General features: G+C 39.9%; 1 protein-coding gene across 10 annotated transcripts in view; it reads left to right on the top strand.

Annotated features, from left to right (window-relative positions):
- Positions 1-16,484, top strand: part of Gas2 (growth arrest specific 2) — a 143,207-nt gene that overhangs the window by 16,718 nt on the left and 110,005 nt on the right. For 2 of the 10 annotated variants that reach the window (XM_076543205.1, XM_042276857.2), the window contains one exon: positions 15,829-15,993. In XM_076543205.1, coding sequence (XP_076399320.1) covers positions 15,846-15,993 — 148 coding nt within the window. In that variant the 5' untranslated portion in view covers positions 15,829-15,845. Of the gene's footprint in view, positions 1-7,067; positions 7,159-7,268; positions 7,477-8,285; positions 8,450-15,702; positions 15,994-16,484 lie in introns of those variants that run through there. The other 8 variants (XM_042276880.2, XM_042276872.2, XM_076543212.1 and 5 more) reach the window with 7 other exon arrangements.

Genomic DNA, 16,484 nt, shown 5'->3' with positions numbered 1-16,484 from the left:
AGCAAGGGGGTCAAGTGAAGGTCATGATGGGGAAACCCACAGAGACAGCTGACCCGAGCTACTTGGAGCTCATTGACTCTGGACTGACACCTGGGGAACCTGCATGGGACCTGACTAGGCCCTCTGAATGTGGGTGACAGTTGTGTGACTTGGGCAGTTTGTGGCGCCCCTGGCAGTGGGACCTGGATTTATCCCTAGTGCATGAACCTGCTTTTTGCATACCATTCCCAATGGAGGGACACCTTGCTCAGCCTAGATGCAATGGGGAGGGGCTTGGTTCTGCCTCAACTTGATGTGCCAGACTTGGTTGACTCCCCATGGGAGGCCTTACTCTCTCTGAGCAGTGGATTGGGGTGGGATAAGGGAGAGGGAGGAGGGGCGGGAGGGGGAACTAACTGGTATGTAAAATGAAAAAAAAAACTTTTAAATTAAAAAAAATAATTTAAATTGAACAGAAAGTTATCTTTGGAAAATTTTCCAGTGTGTGATTTGAATACATAAAGAAAAAATACTGATTTTGGGAAACAAAAATCCAATGGAAATTTTTACATGTGCCAAGTAAACTGAGTATAAACAGTTTGACATTTGTTCTAGTTTCATTTGTATTGCTGTGATTAAAAACCTGGCCGAAAGCAACTTAGGGGAGGAAAGGGTTTATCTGGCTTACAATTCTAGGTTACAGTCCATCATTGAGGGGACATCAACGCAATAATTCTAGTAGCTGTCCACATGGCATCCACAGACAAGAACAGAGAGAAACAAATGTATAGGTTCTTGCTGCTTGTACTCAGATCAATTTCTCAATTTTTACACTGTTCAGGACTATTTGTTTAGGGAATGGTGATGCCCACATGGGCCTTGTCTTCCCACATTAACAGTCAGTACACTGACCCACAGACATGTCCCCAGGTCAGCCTGATCTAGACAATTCCTCATTGAAGCTCTTCTCATGTGGTTCTTGGTTGTTGCAAGCTGACAGAAGTATTGGTTCTTAACAACCAGGGAGCCTGCATGGGACCAACCTAAGCTCTCTCTACATATATGACAAATGTGTAGCTTGGTCCATTTGTGGGACTCCTAGCAATGGGAATAGGAACTGTCCCTAATGCTTTTGCTGGCTCTTGGAAACTTTATTAAAGATTTATTTATTTATTATGTATACAGTGTTCTGTCTGCACACACCCCTGCAGGCCAGAAGAGGGCACCAGATCTCACTACAGATGGTTGTGAGGCACCATGTGGTTGCTGGGAATTGAACTCAGGACCATTGGAAGAACAAGCAGTGCTCTTAACCTCTGAGCCATCTCTCCAGCCCTTGGCTCTTGGAAACTTATTCCTCATACTGGATTGCCTTGCCCAGCCTAAATATAAGGGAGGTGCTGAGTCTTACTGCAACTTGATATGCCATGCTTTGCTGATACCCAGGGGAGGCCTGCCCCTTTCTGAACAGAAACAGAGGAGGAATGGATTGAGGGAGGGGAGGAGAGGGACAGAGAGGGGATGGAAAGACAGGAGAGAGGGGAAACTGCAGTCCGTATGTAAAATAAATAAATAAATACTGTTATTTCTTAGAGAAAATCAATAAGATTGAAAACCCTTATCCAAATTAATTAAAAGGTGGAGAGAGAATATCCAAATTAACAAAATCAGAAATGAAAAGGGTGGCATAATTACAGACCCTGAGGAAATCAAAAGAACCATAAGGGCCTATAAAAAGTTGTACTCCACCAAATTTAAAAATCTAAAAGAAATGGACAGGTATTTTCCATGATAATCACCACTTACCAAAGTTAAATCAACATAAGCTGAGCAATTTAAATAGACCTATAAAACCTAGTGAAATGGAAGCCAAAGTTAGAAGTCCCCAACAACACCAACAAGATGGCTTTAGTGCAGAATTCTACCACACTTTTAAAGAAGAGTTAGTGTCAGTACTTCTCAAATTATTCCACAAAATAGAAGCAGGAGAAACTTTGCCCAATTAATTTTATGAGGCCACAGTTACCCTGATATCCAAACCACATAAAGGCCTAACAAAAAAAGAATTGCATACCAATTTTCCTTATGCACATAGATGCAAAATACTAAATAAATACATGTAAACCAAAGCCAAGAACACATCAAAAAGATCATCCACCATGATTAAGTAGGCTTCATCCCAGAAATATAGAGATGGTTCAATATACATAAATCAACATGTAATCCATCAAATAAATGAAATGAAAGAAACCACATGATCATCTCATTAACTGCAGAAAAGGCCTTTTACAAAATCCAAAACCCCTTCATGATAAAAAAGCCCTGGAGAGATTAGTGATACAAGGGACATACCTCACCATAAAATAGACAGTTTACAAAAACTCAGAGCCAACATAATTTAAATGGAGAGAAACTCAAAGCAATTTCATTAAAATCGGGAACAAGACAAGGTTGTTCACTCTTTCCATATCTATTCAATACAGTACTTGAAGTCTTCACAAAAGCAACTAAGATGACTGATCTTTATAAAGTGGATACAAAGAAAGAAAGATGTCAAAGAATCTTTATTTGTAGATGACATGATAGTATACCTAAGTGACCCTAAAAATTCCACCAGGAAACTCCTGCAGCTGAAAAACACTTAGAGTGAAGTAGCTGTATACAAAGTTAACTCACAAAAATCAGCGGCTCTCCCATATACAAATGACAGGTAGACTGAGAAAGAAATCAGTCAGGGAAAGGACACCCGCAGAAATCAGCGGCCCTCCCATATACAAATGACAGATAAACTGAGAAAGAAATCAGGAAAACAACACCTTTCACAATAGCCCCAAATAGTATAAAATACCCTGGGGTAACTCTAACCAAGCAAGAGAAAACTTGTATGATAAAAACTTTAAGATATTGAAGAAAGAAATTGGAGAAGATATTAAAAGATGGAAAGATCTCCCATGCTCATGGTTGATAGGATTATCAGAGTAAAAATGGTCATTTTACCAAGGCAATCTACAGATTCAGTAAAATTCCCATCAAAATCATAACACAATTCTTCACAGATCTTGAAAGGACAATGTTCAGCTTCATATGTAAACCCAAAATACCCAGGATAGCTAAAACAATCCTGAATAATGAAAGAACTGCTTGAGGTATCACCATCCCCAAGTTGTACTACAGAGCTATAGGAATAAAAACATGGCATTAGCATTAAAACAGACTCATTGATAAATGGAATTGAATTGAAGAGCCAAACAAAAGTCCGTACACCTATGGACACCTGATTTTTTTTTTTTTTAATGAAGAAGCCAGAAATAATCATGAGAAAAAAAGATAGCATCTTCAACAAATTGTGCTGGTCAAAATGGATAGCTACAGTAGAAAAATCCAAATAGAGCCATGCTTATCACCCTGAACAAAATTTAATTCCAAATGGATCAAAGACCTCAACATAAATCTAGGTAGAAGAGAAAATGGGGAATAACCTTGAACTCATTGACTCAGGAAAAGACTTTCTGAACAGAACATTGTTAGCACAGCCACTAAGATCAAGAATTAATAAATGGGACCTTATGAAACTGAAAAACTTCTATAAGGCAAAGGACAGTCATTCAAACAAAGCAGCAGCTTACAGAATGGGAAAAGATTTTGACCAACTACACACCTGATAGAAGGCTAATATTCAAAATATATAAAGAACTAAAAAACCTAGATAGCAGGATGACAAAATAACCAATTTTTAAAAATGGACTACAGATTCAAATAGAGAATTCTCAAAAGAGGAGAAACACTTAAAGAAATGTTCAATATCTTTATTCATCAGGGAAATGCAAATCAAAACTACTTTGAGATTTCATCTTACACCAGTCAGAATGGCCAATGTCAGTAAAACAAGTGACAGCTCATCCTGGCGAGGGTGTGGAGCAAGGGGACACCCATCCATTGCTGATGGCAGTGTCAGCTTCTACAGCAACTATGGAAATCAGTGTGGCAGTTCCTCAGGAAGATGGGAATCAATCTACCTCAGTTATGCCACTCTTGGGCATATACCCAAAGCACGCTTCATCCTACCACAGAGACCATTGCTCAGCCATGTTCACTGCTGCTCTATTCATAATAGCCAAGAATTGGAAACATTCTAGATTTCTCTCAACAGAAGAATAGGTAAAGAAAATGTGGTATATTTGCAAAATGGAGTATTACTCAGCCATTAAAAATGAGATCATGAAATTTTCATATAAATGGATGGAACTAGAAAAAATCATCCTGAGGGAGGTGATCCAGACCAAGAAAGACAAATATGGTACATATTCACCTATATGTGGATATTAACTGTTAAGTCAATGATAACCAAGGTATAGTCTGTGGAACCACAGAGGTTAGATACACAGTAAGGGACTTGGGTCAAGGGGCTGATCTATTCCTCGGAAAGGGACATGAAATAGATAGTTATGGATGCTTGGGGGTGGGAGACTGCGATGGGAGGATTAAGTGGAGAGGTGGAGGGAAGAGGGGGACAAGGGAAGGAATATGGGAAGAGACAGCTAAAATTAAGGGCCGTTTAAGGGGTAATATGGAAACCTAATACAGTAGAGCTTCCTAAAGTATATACATATATGAAGGTTGTCTAAATGAAATCCCAAATAATGGGAGAGACAGAGCCCCACTAGCCATCTCTTTTCATCAAATGAAGCTTGCAGTACTGGGACTGGGTTACATCTAATTGAGCTGTTGGTCAAAAGGGTCTGTTGCCAAGACGATATTTTGCTCTCCACAAGTTGATGGTAAGGCTCGATCACTTAAGACATACCTATACAACTCTATGAACATGGAAAAGTTGAACTGGTGTCATACCAGCTTTTTTAAAAATACTTGTTTTAACATATTTATTCTCTTTTTAACATACAAGTGCTTTGTGTATATATTGTGGCTTCCAGTTTAGTATTTTTACAGGATTCCTGAGTGTGCAAATGAGTGGGTCTCTAATTCCTGTGCCGCCTTCTTGGGCTCTTTTCCTTCTGTTTGTTTTTCCCTATTCCAATGTTAGGTTTTGTTTTATTATATTGTATTATTATCCCTAAGAAGCCTGTTTGTTTTGTAATGAGAGACAGAAAGAGGGTGGATCTGGATGGGAGGGGAGATAGGGAAGAACTGGCAGGAGTAGAGAGAGGGAAAACCGTAATGATATGTGAGAAAAAAAAATCTATTTTCAATAAAAGGAAAAACAAAAGCAACTAACCACCACAGTGCCTCTTCAGAAAACCTGTGCTGTATTACTTTCATCACCAAAAGAGTATTTGGCATAGCTGTGAGGTGTTGAGGAAGTCAATGCAAATCCTCTGTTCCTCCTCTGCCTTGAAGGACAGAGACTGACACCATGCATAATTAAAAACTTAAAATATCTGGAAGGATGGACCATGGTGAGCCATGGAGTGTGTGTGATTAAGGCTTTTGGTGCCCTTGAAAGTCTTGTTTTCTCAACCATGTTTAGCATTATTCTCTGATCAGCAAAAATACCTCAGAACTTGCTATTTTTAACTGAAGTGATGGACAATGAGACAAGACTATTTTATCTAAAATAAAAGATTTTTAAATTCCAGGGTGGTAAACTTTTGAACTCTTATAATAACTGCTGAAAACACATACATTAACATTTATTGGATGATGATGTTTTGGTCATAAAAATTATCAAGGATATAAACTTTTTATGTAAAGGATCAGAAATTCAAAATATCTTGGGGGGTACTCAATGAAAACTCAAACTAGGTCAAACTGAGAAATAATATTACTCATGTTTATGCACTCCAATTCACCAAGTTCTGTCTGTTTTCATTTTTTTTTGTTTTGTTTTTTTATGTATGTCATTTTTAGATGCTTTCCATTCTCAATGTGAGGAATGATCCTTTTTTTCTTTTGGGGTGCTAAGGAGGGCTGTGGACCCAACAGTTGCAATAGTAAACCTAACCGAAATGAAAACCTTCAGTCTCCTAAGTCTTTCCATTGTTGCCTGCATGCAAATAACTGGTGCCATTTCTGGATCTTTTAGAACAAATAACCCTTCCAGATGGCAGCGATAATAAATGTGGAATGCTCTTTCGATGGCAGTTAAAACTGTCTGCATTGTTTTGCTGTTGTGGATTTACCGGTGGCTGATTTTGTTTTCCGTTAAGAGGTGTGAGCATGCCTCACTCCGTTGTCTACCTGGTCTCTGGCGATCAGAGAGTACTTGTGTGCTGCAGTCATGCACACTGGAAGAAGTACATGACTGATTTTGTGAAGAACACAGTGTGATCCCTTGCAGCAGAGACTGTGGGAAGTGGAAACCTGACACTCAGCTAGAGGCCACTGCCCTTCAGAGGTGAATGAGACAGCCCAACATCTGTCCACTTCTTGCAAAGCTTTTCATCTTAAAGTTCATGTCCTAATACACAGCAGTTGGGTAATTGTGATGCTCAGCACAACCCTGAACTATGTGTAGCTGAGAGAAGGAAGGACAGAATCACATTTCCTTTCTAAAGTAGAAACAGCCCTGCATGCATACCCTTCTAAAATCTGATATTTAAACAGAATTGTAAGACATCACATTCTTCTCTTTGGAATGAACACTGGCCCAAGTTACTAGAAAGCTCATGCCACTGAGTGTGCAAACTCACAGGCCAGGAAAGAAAACCTTCTCCAACACCCAATTTTTAGCATTGTGCTAAAGTCATTTACTGTTAAAACCCTGAAGTTAAATATGATCCTTTCCCTGCTCCCCACCCCTTCTCTCTTAGGTTAGTGTTTGGGGGAAAGACAGGGGGCTGGGGCTTGGCCCCAACTTGGAATTGCTGCCAAGGGCTTGTAATACAATCTCTCCCATTTGAAGGGTAAATCAGTGTCAACTGCGTTTGCTGTCCAGCAGAAAAAAAAGTAAGCATTTTACTTCCGCTCGGTCCGTGTGGACTGATGAAATGTAGGAAATCTGTTTCTGGTGAGAGGGATTAAAATCATTTTCCCAAACAGCACCAAGAGGAGCCATCACAGGAGTATGAAGAGGGGCGGCGCGGCCACAGCTGCCGCCACTGTGCTGCTGGGCTGCGGGGAGCCAGGGCCACAAGACCTCTGTCTGGAGGAGCCGCAGAGGCGCAGCCTGGAGCGCCGGCGCCACTGAGCAGCTACAGCGAGCAGTGGGGAGCAGCGGGCTCGGTGAGCACGCAGCCAGACGCACCCCCCCCCCCCTGCGCGCCCCCTCTGCAACCAGGAGGGGTCCCACCGCTGAGCTACTGCAGGAGGGCGCGGGGGAGGGGCCTGGAAGCAGCGCGGCACAGAGGGTGAGCGGTGCTCACTGCGGTGGGGGACCTCCTGATGCCCTGGAAACAGCCTCCATCCCTCCATCCCTATTGTTGAGCAGCGCCAGAAGCCCGCTGGGACCGCTCAGCCAACCAGGGGCGGAAGTGAGGAAGTCTCATTAGCGCGTGGACATAAATGTACACATGCGTGATGCTCAAGCTAGCCTGTAATGCCGTGCGTGCTCTGCGGTTATGCGGATGGGGGTGGGGAGCGGGTGGGGGGAGGGACGTGGGCTGTTTGGCGGTCTTAGTCACACTTCCTGAAGATTTGGTTAAGTGGGAGTCAGGAGGAGGGAGAGGTTGTAATGCACTTTGGGGTGACTTTATAAACGAATTGGGTAGAGTTGAACCTTCTTACGAGTGTGAACAAATGCTAATTTATCTATCCATAATTTTGTATTTCAACGTGGTATTTCGTATTAGCCCAGCCCGAGATGACTGGAGTCTGAAACTGTTTAGGGAGCAAAGGAGTCAACTTTTCTTTGGAGGTGTTAATTATCCTGGCAAAATTAAATTACATCAGCTCTGTAAAGGATTGACTTGGTGCAGACATCTCGGAGTTCCTAATGTGGGATCGGAATGGGAGCAAACTCAGTTCTCAGCATTCTCTTTTCTGTATTCCAATACACATTGAGGTGGGGGTGGGTTTTTCTCCCAATTACTGTTTCTTAATCACAGACTTTGTGTTTTCTATCTCTATCTTCAACTTTGTTTTTGTTTTGTTTAATCAACTCCCCACCCACTATCCCAAACCTCTCCAACAAAGCTTAAGGAATTGTGCACACGAGATTTTATGAAGAGGAAATAGGATCTACGTGTTCAGTGGGACACCCCTCTGGCCCCCTCAATGTTAAATAAAGGCTCAGACAGGTTGGGAGTATCCGCCAAGCACAGGAAGTCCTCCTTCCCTTCCCACCTGTCCCAGGAGACTCTGAGAGGCAGGGCTGAGAACAAACCCTGTGCTCTTTGCTGCTTTCCCCAACCTCTTAGTCTTGTGTTCATAACTTCAGCTCGCATCTGATTTGCCTAGCTTGTCTTTGGCATCCATCAATGAGCCCTTCTTCAAGGAATGCCCTGGTCTAGCTGTGGAGAGTGTGGTGGTGGTCCTTTCCAACATGGGTGTTCAGGTTCTCACTGCTTAAGAGAAGGTAAGAACCAGAGGGACCAAGACTGGGGTGCTGTGCCTTGACCATACCCAGCGGAGGGAGCCTGTGCTGAGGGGTGTCTGGGAAGTTTCTGACCCGAAGAGGGAGTTTGCGTTTAGACCCACCGAGCTTTTAGTTGTGTCTAAAAGCTTCATTTATCGATAAGCACCCAACTTTGTTTGTGCTGTGGCTTGTGCTTTGCTGGGAAATAAATTCGTATGGCAGAATTCACTTCACCAGAGTCAAAGGACTTGGGATTGCCCACCGAGTTTGCTAGCATCTTGGGACCAAGGTTAGTTAAACTTTGAGCTTGAAGGTGTGGGAAATCTTCAGGACTTAATGTAACCTGCAACAACATGCCTTTTAGAACTTCCAGACTGGAGGTCGGCTGTGCAGGTTCTGGAGCCCTCTGAAGACTTGAGCTGGTTAAAACAACTGGTATGCTCCTAACAACGTGTTTCCAGGAAAATTTGTTTAAACTTTCTGCAGAAATTACAGCATTATTTTTGTAGCTTTGATATTGTGTCCCAAACAAGAGCCAATTTCTTTCGGTTTTCTTGAGCAGCTACTGATGTTTTCCACTCAGTGTTGTTAGATTGGAGGAAAGGACAAGAGAGAGAGAGAAATAGCTCTTGCCAAGGTGGGTTAAGGTGCTTGGACACTTCCTGTAGTAAATGTTTTCAGGGGCAATTCAACTGAGATTTTCTATTGTTTTCTCTTTACATGACGAATCTATCTATCCTCTATCTATATCTATCTATCTTGTACATATGTAATATATATAGCACATATATTATACCTATATTTGTTGCATGTATGTCTGAAGAGAATGCTGAATTCTGATAGTTCATTCCTGCATTTGAGTTAAAATAAAATTTTTATGTTATGAACAAAATGCAAATCTTCTCATGAATTAAGGCTTGCCAAATCAACTTTCATAAACTTTTGATGTGAGCCATTACAATTTCCAATTAATGACTTTAGATGGTTTTCTACTCAAATTGTGTTTCAGTTTAATCTGGAGAGCTCTAAAAGTCTGCACTTCACTGATTGAGAGAATGGTTTAGTAGGATTTGGGGAACAATGACTTAAAAAAAAATCTCAAGTGCCAAAAATATTTTGTCTTGAGGAAGAAGTGTGTGTGTGTGTGTGTGTGTAATCATTTATCCAAGATAAGTCACTATGGGGCTGTCACTAAGAAAGAGATGCCTTTCTTGTACAGTCTATGTACAAGGAGGGTATAGAGATTTAATGACGGTGTGAATATCCCATTACTTTGGGCAAAATATCTTCATAGGCTACCAGCCTCTTATGAATATATGAGAATTCTCCCATGCAGATTTGCTAAGGGCCTTTTGAGTCTGTTCTCCAGTCACTTAACTAAAGTTTCATGTTATTTTGCTTGATGTTTGCTCAATTTCTGTTTGATTTAGTCACTTGGCAGAGGCTATAGCCCCGTCACAAGAGCTGAAACTGCTTTTGTTATACCATCAATTATGGACTTTATTTTTTGATTTGGCATTTTTAATGAGGTTTCACATTCATAACTTGGAATGGGGGTGCAGACATGTGATCCCAGCACTTGGGAGGCTGATGCAGGAGTACTTAAATTTTAGGTCAAGCTAGTATACTACATAGTGAGTTGGTGTCGACTGGTAGGATACATAGTTAGACCAAATTAAATCACAGCCAGTCAAATAGCAACAAAATTCTAATGAGAGACAGGAAAAGAGTGGATCCGAACAGAAGGGGAGGTGGGGAGGAACTGGGAGGAGTAGAAGGAAGGGAATTCATAATCAGATTTTATTAATGAGGAAAATAATCTGTTTTTAATAGAAGGAAAAATAGCAACAGCAAACATTTCACATTCTGAATATTGGTTGAGAAGCTACATTTTGTAGAGATGTTACTGGTTGGTCAAAATAAGTCACATGACAATAAAATTTTCAGGAAGTGAAACAAATCAACTTTGGACTTTTTTTGAGTCTAGTTCAAAACTGACATCTTCTCCTGCTTAATTTTGGAAGAGTTTTTGGATTGATGCATTCATTTTGTTTTTAATTTTAAAAGACAGTCTTATTGATCTAAAATCTTGTTTCTGCCTTGTTTGGAACCTTTAGCATATAAACTTTAATGGTTAAAAGTGAGCAACATTGTAGAAGAGAGTCAAGGTTGCTTTTAAAGGTGGGCCTCTTGGCTGCACATTCATTGGGCCTCACTGCTTTTAGTAGCTTTTTGTAAAGGAGATGAGGGGGAGGGGGAGACAGAAAGGAGGTTTGGGTAGTATCTGTGGACACCTACTTTGTTTCAGTGCGCACAGAATTTTGTCATATTAATAGCTTATGATCCTTAACTCATACCAAAGTGCAGTACTTTGTTACCATTTTTAACCCCATATAAACTCATTTTGCTGCTTAAACTTCCGCACATAAGCTTGGGTACAACATCCTCAACATGAAGAGAGTTTGGGAGCTCAAATGACATGCGGTTATTTATTCATGCTTTACCTGCTCACATTCCCATCTCTTCTGTCTGTTCACATTAGTAATGGAGCTATGTGGGAAAGTCCTAGTTTGTTACAGAATTTCGTCCCAAAAGAAGTCATTGCATGTTTTATTTTGTCATGTTTTCTAATGGTGATGATTTAGATTGCATATGGAATACACTGAACTTGAAATATTTGCCAAGTAATGTCATAAATGTTGAATCTTCATAATTATCTTTGAAATGCTCGTGTCCACAGTACACAGTGAACAAGTCAGATACAAAGAGAAAAGTTCTATGGTATGTGCAGTTTCTAAATGGCGAGGTTGTGGTGCCATTATTGCACCTTAGGATGTTGGATTTTATCTCCTTTATTCTATCCATTCATTAGCCTTCCTTAGTAAAGTCTCACAGGAGATAAGTAGTATAATGCTTTTTTTTTTTTTTTTTGCTTCTGTTTTTTCTTTCTATATAATACTGCAGTATGTTTGTTTGTTTGTTTTGGGGTTTTTTGGTTTTTTGCTTGTTTGTTTGTTTTTGTCATGCTAGCCTTCTAGAGTTAGGAAAAAACATAAAACATTTTGGCCATAATCACAGCACACCTCTAGGTGGCATGGAAGAATTCTTTTTTTTCTCTCTTTTTTCTTTTCAGAGTAAAAATCCATGTCTTCAGCTGCACTCTGGAGTAATGGGCTAGACAGTCTTTAAAAGTGATGTTTTACTTTCAGGCTCATTAACTTTTTCTCCTTCCCTTGGGGTTGCCCGGGTCTCATCACATCCATAATTGTTATTCCAGAGTCACCTTTCCTATGGAAAGAAAGGGAAAATATACAATCTTTGAAGGATTTTGTATACGTGTCTGTGTGGTTTCCCCTTTGAGATTCATTTTTATGCATTCCAAGTCCTTACAGTTCAGTTACCAACGTTTAGTCACAGAAAGCTTGCAGGAATTTCCATTTAGTGAATTCCTATATATATTTGAGGTCTTACTCTTTCCATTTGGTTGAGTTTAATACTTAACAAAGTTGTTGTTTGATCTTTTAAAAGATTTGGATTATGTAAATTTTATTGAAAATATCTTTCATTGTTAAGCTGTGAAAACTTGTTCTCCTTATCCTGACTTTTCTGTTCAGTGTCTCATTGATCATTTTCTTTCTTGTCTTTAAATCTACTCCTGACATGTTTTATAGTTTTGGAAACTTTAAATGCCTTCCAAAGAACAGGCATGATCTTTTCCTTAGTTTCTCTTTAGGATATAACACAGTTCATCTAGACACACTCAATATTTATTACAGATTATAAAAGGATCAAATTTCATAGTTATCTTTTTTTAACTATTATTAACTTTAAAATTTTTAAGAATTAAACTAGATTTTATTTGCTAAGCAATTCATATCTTTATTTTTAATTTTTATCATGTATTAATTCTATAACTAATATGTTTAATATACTTTGATCATCTCAATTTCCTAATATCGTAGCCTGCTTCCCCTCCACTTGTCCTCCTCTCCCTCAAGCCCCCTTCTGCTGTCATTATCTCTAGCCTTTTTTCCTATCTCTTCCTCCCCTCCCTCTCTGTGTGCTTTCTTGATTGCTCCCTTCCTTACTTCCGTCCATCCATCCATTCATTCCAGTTCAGTCATTTAAATGAGAGTCTACCTCACCGTGCGGTGAAGTCCTCAGACTCCATATTTTCTTCCCTCTAGCTGGATCCATTTCTGTTTCCTATCTGATTTCAACCAATTCTTTCTTTGTTTTGTTTTGTTTTGTTTTGTTTTGTTTTGTTTTGTTTTGTTTTGTTTTGTTTTGTTTTGTTTTGTTTTGTTTGTTTTTCAAGACGGTTCCTCTCTGTAGCCCTGGCTGTCCTGGAACTCTCTTTGTAGACCAGGTTGGCCTCGAACTCACAGAGATCCACCTGACTCTGCCTCCCTAGTGCTGGGATTAAAGTAGTGCACCACGACCTTCTGGCTTGATTTCAGCCAATTCTAAGGCCTGAATGTAGAGACTTTAAGGAAGCCCACTGAGTCATGCTCAGTATAGTGGTGATTTTAAATATGAATAATGGAGCAGGAGAAATTAGGTTGCTCATCTTTCTTCTCTGTCTCTTAAAATACCTTTGTGTCCCTCTGTATTGGTCATAGTTTAGTTCTTTAACCTTTCTAGTATTTGAATTACTAATTAAGCTTTCTTTCTCTCACATTGGCCTCTGGGAAAACCTGACCCCTTTTTACTGACCATCTCTACTAAAATTGTGGTTATGTACAAAATATCAAAATAAAACTAGCTTAATTATCTTTATTTGTCTTTAGTGATTCATCTGTTCATATTAGGAGATCGTCTGGATTACATTTCTGTTGAAACACAAGAGAGATCGCATGGGAAATAAAGGTGCTACTGTCAGGGCAATAACAACTTCACTGTTCAGAAATGGTGAGGGGAAGGATTGTGTGCCTCTGACTCACCGCAACTGTTACATGCCATTAGGCTCCCTGTAAGCGATCCCCAATGGATTCTGTGCTAGACAATGAGCTTCAGAACCCGAGGCGTCCTCTTGCCTTTGTAGCGTGACACCGGGCTCTGAAGCTTCAATGGGAGTCACAGGGCACACAATAGGGTGTAGGTAGAGTTACTGTGAGACCATATCTCACTTTCAGGGAAGTAGTGGGAGAGATTGTGTCTGGAGAAGGAGGCATTTTAGAGGTAACCCTTTTAAGATTTCAATTAGTTATTTAAATGTATGACTCATGTGCTTAGGTGTTTGATTGATTACATGTGTGTTGACAGGCTAACCATCCTGTAGGATCCTGATTAGCTACAGACAGAGGTATTGTTCTGCTGGGTATAAACATAATTTTTAAAAAATTGGGATTGAAAATATTTCAGGTGTCTTTGACGTTTAATCACAGAAGTTTAGAGAAACTCTGAGCAGTGATGTTATTAACTGGGAGAGAGTAAACAATAGCGACATTCTAATTCTTACTTTAACAAACTTGTAGCCTATGACAAGGTGTAGTAAACACAGATCATCTTCCTAAGCCTTCATTTCAGATCCTTAGAGAACGTCAAAAGAGTAAGTGCATCAAAAATGGAATTTTATCTTTCAGTTGTGTATTTATTATATACTTTATGTATCTACTACCTCTCCCAACAGTCTTTTCTAAGATTTTGGTGATAACTCCATTTTGCATTAAAAAAAATGGAAGTAGATTATTTATTCAAAAGTAAACTCTTAAAAGAAATTAACCTAAATAAATTATAAAGTTTGAGAATAACTACAAAGGAATACTGCACAAAGTCTGAAAGAATAAAACACCAAAGAGAGCATGTAACTTAGTCACTTTGAAATCCTCAGATGAAATATCTAGAATATTATATGCATCTAAGGACTTGCCTGTTACAAATACACTTGTGTTTATTGTCACTTGGTTATACTTCTTTTGGTTATTTTATGTATCTACTGATTTGCAGGCCAGAGCTGGTCAGGGTAAAGTAGACTCTAAAGGAAATGATTGAGCTATTGTAAACAAAAGTGAAATAATTTTATATCAGATAAAAGACAGCTTCAATATACTTATTTTACTTAAGTAGCATCAGGTCTTTCAAATAATTCATACAGGAGCTGGAGTTGTAGCTCACAAAGAGAGTGCTTGCCTAGCATGTAAGAGATCCTGAGATTGTTTCCCAGCATTCCATATACCAGTATGGTGGGGCATACCTGTAATCCCAGAACTCACAAGGTGGGGCAGGATCAGAAGGTCAAGATCACCCTCAGTTATATAGTAGCTATATGGCATTTTGAGGCCATCTTGGATTACTTTTGACTGTCCCCCCCAAAATAATTCAGACAAAGAAAATATACTTAAGGCCAATTTAAATACTTAAATATATTTACATACTTTAAAGTATTTATTTTTGTAAATTCTTTTCCTATGATTCAAATAAAGATTTGTGCTATCCATACACTGAAGTGATCAAGTTATGAAGTAATCTTATTTTATTTATTTATTTTTATTGTACTGTGCATTAACACAGGATTTCTAACATGCTAGGCAAATTCCCTGCCACTCTTAGTGTAGATGTAAAACACTGAAGTACTTTGACTCTAAAATGTTTACAAACAAACTCGAAAGGAGAAAATCATGGTAGAGGAGCGAAGGCCCCCAGGAGTAGCGGTTGTTAGAACAGTGTCTTCCACTGGTGCATTCTGTCAGACTGTGTCTTCAAGCAAGAGTTCTTGGGGCTTGAAGATCAAGATCCTAGCCTAACTGTACTGTGGCGTCGTGGATCGATTGCTCATGCTACTGATCCCCTCTGGTCTTGGTCTTCTGTGACTTCCAGAATTGTGGTGGGGACTATTTGAATCCCCCTCCTCTCCTCCCCAGTGCTTAGTACTTTAACTGTGAGTCCTCGAGTCTACCATCACCAACAAACTGCATGCTGTGCTTAATATTTTAGGCATCTGTCTTACCAACAATTGCCAAGTGTTTACTAAAAATTGTATGAATACTGTTCGTGTGCGTGTTCAGCACTCAAAATCTGTAGACACCTCTGGCTTAAAAAAAAAAAAAGACACTAAAATCTCAGTTTAACCACCTTTTACTGTGTTTGCATAGATGGGCTTTCTTGCCCTGGAAGCTGGCCCTTTCCAGATACATGGTTTTACACGAGCTCAGCATTTACTGTTTGGTGTTCTCCTTGACCTTTGATTGGTGCCGTTACCAGGTAGCTGGCCAAAAGTGAGACGAATAAAGCAACTAATGTCTCCTGGGTTTAATAATTAATAACCTGCTCTGACATCATGGAAGCCCGTGGATGGGCCCTATTACAATGTCGTCGTGGTGGCATTTTTACAGTTTTAACCTGTATGAAAAGCTACTGCTCTTCTGTCTCCCCACCAGGTGTTAGGAGTGGATAAATGATGTGCACTGCCCTGAGCCCCAAGGTTCGCAGCGGACCGGGCCTGTCTGATATGCATCAGTACAGCCAGTGGCTGGCCAGCAGACATGAAGCTAATTTGCTGCCGATGAAAGAAGACTTGGCCTTGTGGTTAACCAATCTATTAGGTAAGGTTATAAGATATCACTCTGTGAGCAAAGATAACAGTGTCTTATGTGTTTTACCCCCTCTCATAGTGTCCTTCTCCCAAGCATGTGACAACACCTGGAAAGAAAGACCTTCTTTATTGGGATTTTTCATCTGGGAAACCCGAAGCCTGTGGAAATTTAAATGAATTTCCCAGTGCCTCTCACATTAGCTGTGTTTCATATTCCAGCATCCTGCGCTGGAATGTGGAAATCTGTGGTCGAGTTGCTTATACTGTTTCTGTTCTGTCTGATTTATTTTTGACTCGTCAGTTTTCAGCTGAACACTTTGACCCGTGCTTTGGTTCAGGCTGCAGGCTCTGTGAAATCTGCCTCTAAAACTGTCTTTCTTGCCCTACTTTTACAGCGCACCTTCCAAAGCTGCTCAGAGCCTGAACTCAGGGAGAATGCCTGCGCTTTGTCCAAATGGGCTGACCCGAGTAATTTAGCTTTGAACTGGATTCTGTTTTCTT

The sequence above is a fragment of the Peromyscus maniculatus genome, chromosome 1 (assembly GCF_049852395.1).
Source record: "Peromyscus maniculatus bairdii isolate BWxNUB_F1_BW_parent chromosome 1, HU_Pman_BW_mat_3.1, whole genome shotgun sequence".
NCBI classification, from domain to species: domain Eukaryota; kingdom Metazoa; phylum Chordata; class Mammalia; order Rodentia; family Cricetidae; genus Peromyscus; species Peromyscus maniculatus.
Note: the sequence above shows the minus strand (reverse complement) of the source record. Positions and strands in the feature narration are given on the sequence as shown.